At 48.6% G+C, this 13,026-nt stretch overlaps 1 protein-coding gene across 1 annotated transcript in view; it reads left to right on the top strand.

Moving 5' to 3' along the window:
• NCKIPSD (NCK interacting protein with SH3 domain) overlaps positions 1–13,026 on the top strand; it is a 49,944-nt gene that overhangs the window by 18,695 nt on the left and 18,223 nt on the right. The window contains exons 2-5 of the mRNA XM_014943268.1: positions 709–821; positions 1,587–1,788; positions 6,204–6,291; positions 8,271–8,899. Of these exons, the coding sequence (XP_014798754.1) occupies positions 709–821; positions 1,587–1,788; positions 6,204–6,291; positions 8,271–8,899 (1,032 nt within the window). The remainder of the gene's footprint in view (positions 1–708; positions 822–1,586; positions 1,789–6,203; positions 6,292–8,270; positions 8,900–13,026) is intronic.

Genomic DNA, 13,026 nt, shown 5'->3' on the forward strand with positions numbered 1-13,026 from the left:
AAGCAAGCGAAAACGCAAACCCACAGCCAATGGACTGTGAAGGCCACCAGATTTTTGACTGGGTCTGTAACGTTCACAGCTGTGTATCTGCTCCATAGCAAGGGCAGCAAGAACTGGGCTTTGCAGTAGGATCTGGAAAGCTCTCTGCAGCAGGCTGAGTTCTCAGGGCTGCTGCGTGGTCCTGAGGCTCTGCCCCGGGTGTTCCTCTCGTGATCCCTGGATTTGGGTGCTTGTGACAGTGACTTTGTTTTCCAACCATAATCCTTGAAAGAGCATACTCAGTTTGAATCACAGCTTCAAATACGTTTCCTTTGGAGGAAGGAGGGCAAAGTGAGATGGTGCTAAGATGGGGTTCTGGCTCTGGGAGCTCTTTCTTGGCCCTTTGGTGCCTCTCTGTGGGTTTCCCATACTGTGGGCTCTCCTTCCATAATCATAGAATCATAGAATGGTTTGGGTTGGAAGGGTCCTTAAAGATCATCAAGTTCCAACCCCCCTGCCATGGGCAGGGACACCTCCCACTAGAGCAGGTTGCTCAAAGCCCCATCCAGCCTGGCCTTGAACACTTCCGGGGATGGGGCAGCCACAACTTCCCTGGGCAACCTCTTCGAGTGCCTCACCACCCTCACAGTAAATAATTTCTTTAAGCTCTGGTGCAGAAGAACTGCAGCTGAAACGGCACAGTAACATGTGGGATGTTGTGTTTCTCAGGTGCTGGAGCAAGATGTGGTTCTCCAGTCCATTGACCGTGCCATTGAGGCCGTGCACAATGCGGCCATGAAGAATGGGGGAAAGTACAACCTGGAGCAGAGAGATGTCCTCCAGTAAGTACAACGGGCGTCTGGGAGAGCTGGCAGGTGGAGAGTGGTGACAGTGTGATGCTTGTGTCTTTTTTTATTCTTGGGGATGAAGTCGGACATGGTTGATTTGAGTCCTGAGTGCTGATGTGCTCAGAGAGCTTCCCTGTGTTGGACCTGGTTGGTGCTGCTCCTCCTGTCAACTGCATCCAGCAAAGGGGTACTTCAGTGTCTCCTCTCTATCCCTGTGCATGTAAAGAAAAGGAGACTCTCAGCTGCACTGTAGGCTTAGAGGAGAAATCCAAATCCCTTTCTGGATGCGTTTTCTCCTCTCTGCCAGCCAGGAATTGTAGAGGTTGTTGGCGTGTGACACAAGGCCCTTAATATGTTCTCAAATAATTGCTTGTGAGGAGAATTTTTGTTTTTTTCTGACACCTCACATTCTGTGCTGAGGCACACTGGTTTAATCTCAGTTGAACAGTGATTCTAAAGTGCAGGCAATTTCTGACGCTTGCAATGCAATATGTGATTCTCCCTCGAGGAAGAGGCATTTTTCTCCAGCGAACTGATGAATAAATCATGGGTTCTTGCAAGGCCTCTTCCTTCCTCCCCCAGAAGTGCTTCCTTAGTTGTTAATGAAACTGGAGTTGGAATTTGGAGTGATCTAACCCATTTTGATATATATATATAGCCCAAATGCAATAAATCATTTAAATATATAATTTAAATGTTGCAGCACAGTCACTCCCTTCCTTTAGCTCTGCTGTTCCTGACGTTGTCATTCCGTTTCAGAAAACTGATCCATCACCGGAAGGAGACCGTGTCCCGCAAAGGTCACTCTCCCACCCCACAGGGGATGGTTATGACACAGTCCTCCAGCGATCACCACCTGGATGTGGCACGACAGCCCAACGGGGTGTGCCGGACGGGGTATGAGAGACATCACAGTCTTCCAAACACCGAGTTTGAGGAGGAGGATGAAGGTCTCTATCAGGTAACAGCGGCTGGACACTTTGTAGGTTCCTCGGGTGGTGTGACATGGCTGTCCTGTTTAATAAAATGCCTTTGCAGCTGAAGTCATGAATCAAGTGTTAGTGCTGGTCACCTGGGATTGCTGCAATGTGCATTGATCTGTCTCTGTCTAAGAGGTCTGCAACAGTCCCTCTTCCATTGACACTTCTGATGCTATTTGGGATCCTTGAGGGTCTGTGGTTTCATGGAGACATGCGAGATGAGGGTCTGTGGTTTCATGGAGACATGCGAGATCCGCTCTAGATTGTATGACTGTCTCTTGACAACTTCCTAAAAGAGTTGCAAGCTCCCCAGAGAATACTTTGAAAAACAGTTTTGACATGAGTACTCAGCACTGCTTTGTGTTTCCCCCTTGTTAGATCCGTACAAGATCTTTGGTCCTTAAGCATTTTATCTGCTACGGCTGCCTATTTTTACTGCTCAAAACACAAAAAACCCAAAGATCCTGCTTTGTCTGAATGTTCCTTGTCATGATGAATTAAAGGTAAATTGCAGGAAATATGATTTAGAGCAGATATTTTTTTTTTTATCCCAGCGGCACACAGGTCCAAGGTTACTGTGTGGCGCCAGCGAGGCTTTGAAGAAGTAGCCCAGGACGGATGCAGCAGTTGTTGGGGATGAATGATGGGGCCGATCACACTGTGTAGGAATAGCTGGGTGTTAGGGCTGAAGGCGCCAAGCAAGGATGAGCATGGAGATTTTTTTCCTCCTACAGATGAACATGTGCACTGTAGTTTTTCTTCATCTGTCTGGGATAAGTGTTTGGAGGCAGTGTTTATAAGGTACTGATACACTGTCACTCCTAGCAGATGAGGCTTGTTTTGCGCTTGAGGAATTGTGATTCTGCAGAGATGAAAGGTAAATCTGGCTCGTGCAGAACACGGCAATCACTACAAACCCCATTTTTCTCCTTGGTATTCATTTTCTCTTCTGGGCAGCCAAACCAGCATCATTCTCAAGCCCACGCGTTACAGGCTAAGCAAATGGAGCACCTTACGGCCCGTCCTCTGTGCCGATTCTGGTCTGTGGTTTGGTCACTTGCCAGGTTCCTTGGCTGACAAAGAGCTGTTTCTGCCTGGGTTGCACTGAGGGTGCAGTCGAAGGGCTTCCAGCTTTGCCCTCTGCTGAAAGGGCTCCTTGAGGTTTTAACAGCTCCGTGGAGGGATTTCCTGTGTGCTTTGAAATAGAGGAAGCAGCACTGCTTTCTTCCACTGGTTATGCAGCTGCCTAAGAGGAGACCTACTGAAATCTAAATGTTCCCACTAACTCTGGAGAAGCAGAGGTCTTGGGATGTGCTTTTTCACTCCTTTGGATTTTCGAGTGTGTTCAGTGTTTGCGTGTGGAAACTTAAGCAAAATGTGAAGTGCAGTTTTCCTGTCGGTGGCTTTGCTTCCCAAGGGGCTGAACCGACTGAAGTAGTTGCTCATGGTGCCCATGCCGATCCCTCTCTTCAGCTCCTCCACAGTTAGCATGAGGTGGGAAGCTGGGGCAGTTACACGCCAGCTGCCAAGCGAGGAGGTTGGGCTCTCGGAGTATTTTAATCAGCCTGCTGCATCTGTCAGTGCTCAGTGGGCTTGTGATGCTCATCTCCAGAAGCCTTTGCTGTAGACTTGTGTGTCTGGCTTGGCAGAGCTTGCCTGGAGGAGGTGGTGGGCAGGGGATTGTTGATTTGTTGTTTGGTTGGGGTTTTTTTGCTGTTTAAATGTTCCTACTATACTAGCATAATCCCCAGGAGTTGGAGTTGAAGGAGGGGTGGTGGTTTCTGCTGGAAAGGAGATGGGAGTGTTGTGGTTGAGTCAGCTCTTGTCTCAAGCAGCGCTGGGAGCAGAGCCTCTGCGAGCAGTCACTGCAAAATGGAAAAGGAGAGGAAGCATATGTGTAAAATCCGTGGGTTCAGGGAGGTTCACAGCCCCCTTGTAGAGGCCTGGAGAAAGGAAGGCTTTTAACTGCTATGTAGGTGCTTCTCTCTGGACCTCGGACAAAGTCCCTCCTCTTCTCCCCTCTGGACAGGAGGGATTTGAGCTGCCAAGGACTCTTGCATGGTCATATTCCCCTTGGCAGCTGGAGAGAGGATGTTTTCTCCCCTTTCCTTCCCTTTCCTTAGGGGGTTTTGGTGTTGTACATCTTCCTCTTGGCCCCACACAGCAGCTGGGGCATGGGGTGGAGGGAGGGGATGGCCATCGGTTACCCCTTGTGACTCCTGCCCATGCTGCCACTTATCGCTCAGGCGGGCACCAGCACAGGGAAATTCCTGTGATGCTTCATGTTCTCGTGGCAGTCACTCGGGCTGTGGTGTGTGGCCATCTAAATGAGGCTGGCAGGGCTCTGAGCTAACACTAGGTGTACACCGATTAATTTAAGCACTGGTCTGTAATAGCTGTGTTAAACTTGCGTGGTAAATTTGGAAGGGCTAATGAAGCCGTGGAAATACTCCAGAGTGACCCAGCCCTAACTGTCTCTGAATAATGTCACGCTGCTGCTCTAAGCTCTGAGCCTGCCTGTCTGCTAAATCCCACTGCTGCTGTGACCGTGCCGTGCCAAGCCACTCCGACTCGTGCTGTCGACTCCAGTGCTTTGCAGAGAGGGCTCTGCTTTTAGCACAGCTGAGCTTTCCAGATTTGGGACCAGCCTTCCAACCATGCCATGCAGAGACCCCTCCTCATCTGTTTGGCCTCTCTCAGCTGTGCGGTCTCTTTTTGGACCCACATGGATAATTTTTGAAGCTGTAATGCAAGTATCATATAGCGTTTTTACCCAGAGAACAATGTGGGATGGATTGACAAGAACAGAGGAGCTCAGGCTGGGAGCCTGCAGTGGTATCTCCTACTAATCCACCAGCTAAAGGCACTTGTAAAGAAGCGACTTGTTATGTGACATAGTAAAAGCTGAATATATTAGGTGTTGGGTGGGAGAAAGGGACCAAGAGATCCCTTTTAAAAAGTCTTTGTAAGCTGTGCAAACTGCCGTGTCTTCTCTTGTCTGGTGGGCTCCAGACATGGACTATGAGCACTGTATTGTCAGCTTTTGGCATAGAGTCTTGAAAAATTAAGATGGCTCCTGAAGTTGTCTTATTTTCAGGAATATTTTTCCTCCCATTTCAGAGAAGGTTTCTGCCCTTCCTGGATCCAGGGAAAACAAAAGTACATTTTCTTCATTCTCCTTTTTCTGAGCTATTTAAAATAGACACCTTTCTGGGGCCTGTCTCAAGTTCTTTGCTGTGGCTCTGTGCCCTGCGTGGTGTTATAGTGCTGTTCAGCACTGACAGGTCACAGAAAAACATCTCTTCCAGGGCTAAACAAACCTGGCAAATTGGCACAGTGTGATGGCCTGAATGTCACTATAGATTCCAGCTGGCTTCAGCCTGGGCTACCTGAGACATTTAGGCCGTCACCTCCTCTCCCTTCCCATGCCACCCTAAGTGGTTTTGCTGCAGGCAGCGATTGCAATATCCTGTAAAAACAGATAAATGTTGCAGGCAGCAGGCTCTGAATCGCTGAACTCCTAAGAGACCCCGAACTGAGTCTCTTGGCCCTGAGCTGCTGGGATGTGAGGGTTGGAGTATTGATGCGATGTGTTCCCACCTGGCTTGGCCACTCTGTTCAGCAGCATCTTACTGATCAGAGTTAACCCTGAGCTTACCCCTCACCAGAGTAATTCTGGGTGAAAGTGATGTTGGTGATTATGGTGTTTGGATCTAAAAGCTGGAAGCTGGGTAGGGTCTCATATGCTGCTGTCTTTGGCGTTCCTAGCAGAGGAGACTTACAGGAGAAATCCCAGATGCAGAGAATTAATGCAACTCTTTGGCAAAAGCTTTTCCCAGTGGGTCTTGCTATAGGTAGCGTAGCATTGCACAGAAGGTCTGGCCTTATTTTCTCCCTGCATGAGCAGAAATAGCTCTGAAAGCATGGAAAAGGCATTTACATGTCTCCAGTCCTTGGCTTTGTCTTTCTGCAAGGGTATTTGTAGCTGATGTAATGGATCTCTCCAGAAGAGTGTCTAAATATGCGCTCTGTTTGCAGCCTCTGTGGAGCTATTGAGAGTAATGTGGAGTCACGGCGAGTGTGTGGGATTGCATTTGGAATAAAGGAGGAGTAAATGCTTGACAGGTCTACACGACGTGTGTGCTGTGTGCTGCCGAACACAGCAATTAAACAAGGGCTGCTTTGCCTGTCACAGGGAGGGGATGAAGCAGGCTTGAGTCCTGCTTTGTTCTTCTAGGAAGCTGCCTATTAATATCTGTCCTCCTGAGAAAACTTACCCGAATGATGAGAGAGATGTAAGGACAAATCTACACACGCACACGAGAAAGAAGGTTTCATAACAGAGAATGTCTTTATTGTCAACCTCCTTTGATTGCTCTGAAATCTTTCCTTATAGATCCCACCACAGCCCCGGCGTGCTGCTCCTGTCACCCCCCCACCTCCAGAGAAGCGCAAGAGTGCACAGGTTGCTGCTCCTGTTAAAAGTAAGGACAAACTGCTTTTCGGGCATGAAACAGACACTGGGCAGTATAAGTCATGGTGCCCAGATACTTTTGCTATGTGCTTAGAAGGGCATCCTTATATACATCCTAAGTTCCTATAGGTTTTATATCCTTTTATATATATGTGTGTGTATCTATCTCCTAAATTTCTGTAGGTATTAATGGTAAGAATCATGAACTGGTGGCCAGCACTCCTCCGTGTCCTGTCTGACCCAGGAGGGCCTGGGCAGCCTGGCACCTGTGGATGGATGCTGGTACAGCATCCTTCTGGTCCTCCTGTGCTGGTAGCTCTGGGAAATGTGGTGCTGTCCGAGGAGCAAACTCTCTGCCTGCTTACGTGGCTAATCTGGCCAGCACACAACCTCAGTGATTTAAGTTTTTTTTGGTGAGTGTTTTTCTCTCACTGACACCGTGGCCATCTCACGGCAAGGCAGGGAGTTTTCCCTGGCAGCACAGTGTGGTAGTTCACCAGGGGGAGCTCACTGGTAGCGATTTTAGGCCAAGGCCAAGGCTGTTTTTGGCTCCCAGTCTGTCGGGTGCTTTCTTTGTACAGTGCCTGGATGAGATTTCCCAAAAATTGGTGGCTGGTGTCTGTAAGGAGTGGAAATAATGCCAGGAGCATGGCCGAGCGTATGCTGCCCACAGGCAGGGGAGCTGATGGTTGTGAGAGCTTCAGAGCAAAGCAGGACATGGGGCCAAAGCAGGAGCTTCTCTATCTTCAGTGCCATTGGGCTGGCAGAGGCAGTGGTCATCCTGCTGAGATGCTGTCAGCTTGCCCAGGTGCTCTCCTGTGCTCTGACGGTCATGCCATTAAATGACACAGCCCATTTCAAGCCCACTCATGTCCTCTCATGAGGAGCAAGGCAGAGCTGTAGACTTGCAGGTAGTTAATTGAAAGTTGAGGCTGGCACCAGCTTATTTTAATGGTATTGAGCCGTTTTTCGCTGTGGTGGTAGAAATTTGCGAAGGTCAGTTTCCTTCAACTCCTTATCTTGATTTAATGAAGCATGGTGGGAGCTATGATTTGTGAATGTTCCTTTGTGAGGAGGAGGAGGAGTGAAGGAGAGGGATGCTGAATGCCTGTGGGAGTGAAGAACACTGTTTTTCTGCCAAGCTTCTGCTTGCCTTGGGGTGGAGTGGTGGGTGGAGCAGTGGAGGGCTTCCAGGACCACCAGGGCAGGAAAGGCTGGAGTTGTGCCGAGGTGCAGCAAAGGCATTTCACGTGTCTGTCCCAACCATCCTTCCTTTGGTGGGGGGAAACTGCCTTCCCCGAGAGGTGGGCTCCCCATGAGGGTGCTCCTTTTCTTCCAGCACTTAACATCGGCTGCTCTCAAGAAGCTCTAGATGAAGGTAGCTCGGTGTTTGCCCAGGTAACTGTTTTCATAGTCAGGGAAGGACTTGGATATGTTTCTGCTGCCTAGAAATGAATGGATCAGGCTTACCAAAAATTTATATTAGGAAAGGGAGAGGCTGGAGATGTTGTCAGCACCATGTGTGTGCACCATGGCGTGTAGTGGGTGAGGTTTGTGCAAGAGGGAGGCACAGGCTGTCGTGTGAAGGTTTTGGTGTCTTGTAGTTCTTGAGCACCATCGTGTTAAAAGTGAGAGCTTAGATCCTGAACACAGAAAGAGGCCCTCGCTAAGCCAGGGGGAAAAGACTTTTCTATGTTGTACTGTCCCTCCCTCCCTCTCTTCCCCTACATAAAACACAGAGCCCTTTGAAGGGTATTCATCTCAATAGAGTAGTTTTCCCCTTTCTAAAGAGGTGATTGTGCGGGAATGCTCCAGAGAGAACTGTTAGAATTTTGCTTTGAGATAAGTGAGGCAGGAAGAGGAGTTAAACTGCTCTGGTCGCATGCACAATGAGCCTTTTAATGGACTTCACTGTAGCAATTTGTGGTTTTTTTTTTTCTTTCTTCCTTTGATGCTGTTGCTAAGGCATTTTTAATTGTTCCCTTTCAGACGCTGTTGAAATTATCCCTGGGTCAGCTTCTAGTGCCTCCTCTGTAAGCACGACATCCCTGGATACCTTGTACACGGCTTCTTCTGTGTCAGAGACCGCTCTCCCGACGGCCACCTCCAGCCCTGCCAACACCCCACCTCCTGTCCCGAGCCGGAGTGTCCACACCACCATAACACGCAATTTGGACACCGGCTCTGTGGCCCACTCCCGCTACGGGACTTCCTCAAAGGATGGGGCCAGCAAATCTCCCCAGAGCAAGAGGGCTGCCCCGGCACCGCCAGCTGAAGGGGGGACCCAGAGGTCCCACACGGTGGATGGGGAGAAGACTTCTCAGGTGAAGAAAGCTGCCCCGGTGCCCCCTGCAAGCCTGGATGCCTTCAACTCCCTCTGCCTGGAGGATAAGAAGGCAGCTGTGGAGGAGCCAGTGCCAGCAGAACCCAGTGGTCTGGTGGCATCTGTGCCCAAGACAATAGGTGCCGAACTGATCGAGCTGGTGCGCAGGAACACCCACCTCAGCTACGAGCTGTCCCGCGTGGCCATCGGCGTGGTCATCGGCCACATCCAGACCTCTGTCCCAGCAACGAGCAGCATCATGGAGCAGATTCTCATCTCCGTGGTGGAGAGTAAGGTAACATGTGCAGGGCTGGGCTGGGGGGCTGCTGCAGACCATCTGCTAGTGTCAGGCAGAAGGTGTTATAAGCTCGCCTAACATTTGGGATGAGAAGTGCAATGAGACCCCAAAGGAAAGAGGAGAGATGCTATGTGGGGGTTAATGTCTAGCCAAGGGAACCAGGGGTTTAAACCAAATCCAAGTATTGGTAGAAGGGAAGTGGAGAACAGGTGAGTTTATTCCCCTGGTGAGCTGCAGATGTGCCACATGACCTTGAGTTTGGAGCTGAGGGTGAGATGTGAAACCATCTGGGAGGGTCCTTGGTGCTGGGAAGTAGTGGTAAGCTATGGTGGAGGGGTGGGTGTCTCAGATGAGACTGCAGTTTGGGGAGGGAGCAGTGAATTGAACCACAGGAGCACATCAGGTGGGAGATGACAACCTTCCAGATCCCAGGGACAGTGCTGGTGACAAAGCAGCGGTGCTGATGGATGCAGCTGGACTTGAGGCACACAGAGAAAGGTCTGACATGAGCTGTTGACCACTGATTGTGAAAGCTCATGGAGGACCATTGTGGCAGCATAAAATCAGAGAAAGAAGTGAAGAGTCACTTTTTAAAGAGGTGTTTTCTGTTATAGATGTGACAAATACAAGCCGAGGAAAATGGAGCCTTTGCAATAAGTGCTTCTGTATTGAAACCTTTTATAAAATAATGTATTGTATATACTTGTTTTCTTCTGTGGTGCTGTGCATCCTCTGTGTAGATTCAGCACACCTATGCATACCATAAATCTGCACGGATTCTTGTCTCTTTTAACAATGGAGCCCCTGAAACTTCTGTGTGTCTGCCCTGGCCTTTCGTCAAAGCAATGAAAACTAGTTTTCCGTGGGTATAAACCTCTCTACTCCATAACACACACCTCAGCCCTGCTTTTTTTTAAAAGACTGTGGCAGGGTAGGTTTTCAGCCACTGGAGGAAGAGTGTTATCTTGAGCTTGTTCTAAATAAACCCAATGCCAAAATGATCATACATTCCTCCTTTCTCTGCTGCAGATACACAAGGAGGGAAATAAAAGGTTGCTTCTTGCAGCAGTCATTGAAATGGTGAAGTGCACCTGGGCAGCCCCCTGCTTTAGTTGGAGGGATAATAAATCTCATCTCCCACTTGCTAAATACAGCCCTGAGGAGCACGCTTCATATAAACATCTAAGATTGGAGTTCCATTGCTAACGGCAAGATTATAATGAACTGTTCAGAGGCATTTGAATATGGAAAACTAATGACATTCAGATTTTAGATCAAATCATAATCTGGTTAACGGTGCTGAATACAGGGTCCTGCAAGCAATCATGAAGTCTCAGTTTGTGGCCATAACCTAATGGTTAATTGCTTCCTACTTCAATAACAATACCGTGTCAATGTGCGATCTAGATTCAGCAAAAAAAAATTTAGCTGTTTCAAGCAAATGTTCTGGCTCTGACTTGCGCATTAAGAAGTTCAATTTTCTGTTATTTGCACCTTGGACAACATTTGAATATTATTTTTATCTTTAATACTCATTCTGGGGATACAATAAACTTAATTCCACAGAAGTCATTTAGTGCCAGGTTTCTGCAGAGGGGATTTGAAACCCCTCAATTTCATGGCTGTTGCTGCAGACCAGCCTGAAATAGATGGGAAGAAATTCTGATGCTGGTGCAGGGATGGGGATGTATCTACTTGGAACTGACACGGTGCCTGTCATTTAGGACATCCGTGGAAATTAAAAATGCTCAGTGCTGTATGGAGACACAGCAGAAGATCCTGTCCCATCTTGTAATACCTCCTCATACCCATCTTGAGTGGTGCTGCTTTCAGGAGAGCCTGGGTGGGCTCACACAGGGCTCAGGTGTAAAACCTTGTGGTCATGGTGTGCGTTTTTCCTCCGTGTCCCACGCAGAAAATGTAGCTCGGCTGATACATAAGGGCCCGGTCCCAGATGAGGTGGTTCCCTGGTGTGGAAAAGCAGCTCTAGCAGTGGCCAGGGCAGTCACGTGTAGCTGTGGGGTGGCTGTACTGTATGTACTACTGTAGCTTCACTAGTGGAGTTTAATGGTACAAATTATTAATGTTGACTTTGTGTTGTTCATTATACCAGATCGTTCCACGATCTCAGGGGTTTCTGTGTATAATTGTTGCTGAGTCGTCAGTTTTAGGTCAAGGGCTTCTTTTTTTTTTTTTCTTTAATTTGTAATTTCTGAAATCCCTCTACACCCCAATCCATGCAAATACGTGGCCAGTTCTTCTTTTGCATATTTTTCAAGGTTTTTTTTCCACCCCCTAAAACAGAGCGAGAGATCAGCTTTTATTTAAAGCTTTGCTCTGCTCATAGTAGATGCCATACCTGCTTCAACCTTTTGTATCATGTTCTTTAATTAGTTATATCCTTTCTATTCCTGTTCTAGTCTTAATTTGAAGTCAGATCGCTGGTTTACTAAATCAATTTCAGAATCCATTACCTTGCTCCTATCCCCAGTGCTTTCTGAAGGTTGAATTGCGGTGGCACTTTCCTCTTATTTACCTTGCTGGTCCTCTAGCATGAGGTCTGCCCAGGCACGTGTTTTCAAGAGAACAAAAGACCTTTCTGCTGGGACAACATCGTGCTCCTGCTTTTAGAGAGGTAGCATAAGGCTACGCTGGGGAAACAGCAAAGACAAGGAGGGTGCTGAGGTGCTCACACTTTAGGAAAGATGCTTCCGAGGTACCAGACTGCTTGGGGGAAGCCTGATCTGCAGGAACAAATGAGCTGAGTTGGCTTCCCCATGTCAAAATTTGGCCTGGTTTTGGAAATGGCCCCTCTTCTTGTCCTGGAGCCAGTTCCTGATGAGTGTCATGGTGACTGGGCAAGATGCGTAAAGGGGAATTAAACCCTTTTTCAAAAGCATTGCTGCAGTGATTGTCTAAACTGGAGCTGGCTTTTGTGGGAACTCGTTTGAAATTTGGATGTAACTAAAGATAATGTAACTGCTGCCTGGTTTTCAAGCATCTAGAGAATCACTCGGATTAGTATGTATTGGTGATATGTGATGGCCTTCAGCTCTGCTGAATTATCTCCCATCTGAGAGGAGGGGGTACTACCATAGACGTCTTGTCTAGGGAGGTTGATTTGAGAATTTATTAATCTGAGTGTGAGGGAAGAAAAATTGCCTAATAAACTAGCTAGCTACACCTGGAGAGAGAGCCCTTAAAAATTACTTATCTGCATTTTATTAAATGAACATTGCTGTGTTGCATGTGTGACTCAGGCCTATCTCCGGTTGCCTTAAATTTAAGCTTGAAAACTGCTGACCAAGGCATGTAATTTGGTTCAGTTTTACAGATCAGCCCAGGCTGCTGGGGGGAGTCAAATATTCTTGGATGTGTTGGAGATGGAGGAACCAGTTAGGAAGTTGGTGTGGGAGGTGATGTATTTCTGGAGGGGGTTTCCCTTGTAAAGCTGGGCTGTGACCTGCTCCTGGCTGCCCACCACCAGTACCTGTTGTCCCCAAAAAGCCCTGACAAACTCATGGCTGATGTGGCCAAGCTCCCTCTCCTTCCCCCGAATCCGTGTTGGCTGCCTCTCACATGCAGTTCCCATTAGTGCATTGATTCAGCTTTGCTTGGAGGAGACATGCTTTTGAGAAGACACAAATGCTGCTCTGGGGCTCAGCTTTTCCCTGCGGGAGCTTTGTCCCCCTGCTCGCCAGGGACAATGGGAAGGTCAGCAGGGCGAGTGCTTTCAAGGCCGAGTCCTCTGGCTGGGCTGTTAGCGTGCCTCGGCAGGGCTCCTCCCTGGTGAAATAATGTAATAACAGTGAATCTGGAGGGTGGGAGGGATGCATTAGTGCTTAGGCAAGTCCTTAGCTCGCTGATTGCTAGAGGAGCCTTTGTGAAGGTCTGTGCCAGCATCTTCACACGCGGCCATCTCGGTTCAGCCGTAGATGGGCCACACTCGTCCAGACAGAGCCTCTGCCGAGTACATCTGCGGAGCAAATGTGTGCTGGGCTGCAGATGGCAGGGACACCTCAAAAGGGAAGGCTGCAGAGACCTCGCTGAAGCAAGCTAACGTGGTGGCTGGCAGCCGAGTGCCCCCTCTCCCCATGACACCCTGCAGGTCTGTGCAGGGCAGG

Source organism: Calidris pugnax, unplaced genomic scaffold (genome assembly GCF_001431845.1).
Source record: "Calidris pugnax isolate Ruff unplaced genomic scaffold, ASM143184v1 scaffold128, whole genome shotgun sequence".
Lineage (NCBI taxonomy): Eukaryota > Metazoa > Chordata > Aves > Charadriiformes > Scolopacidae > Calidris > Calidris pugnax.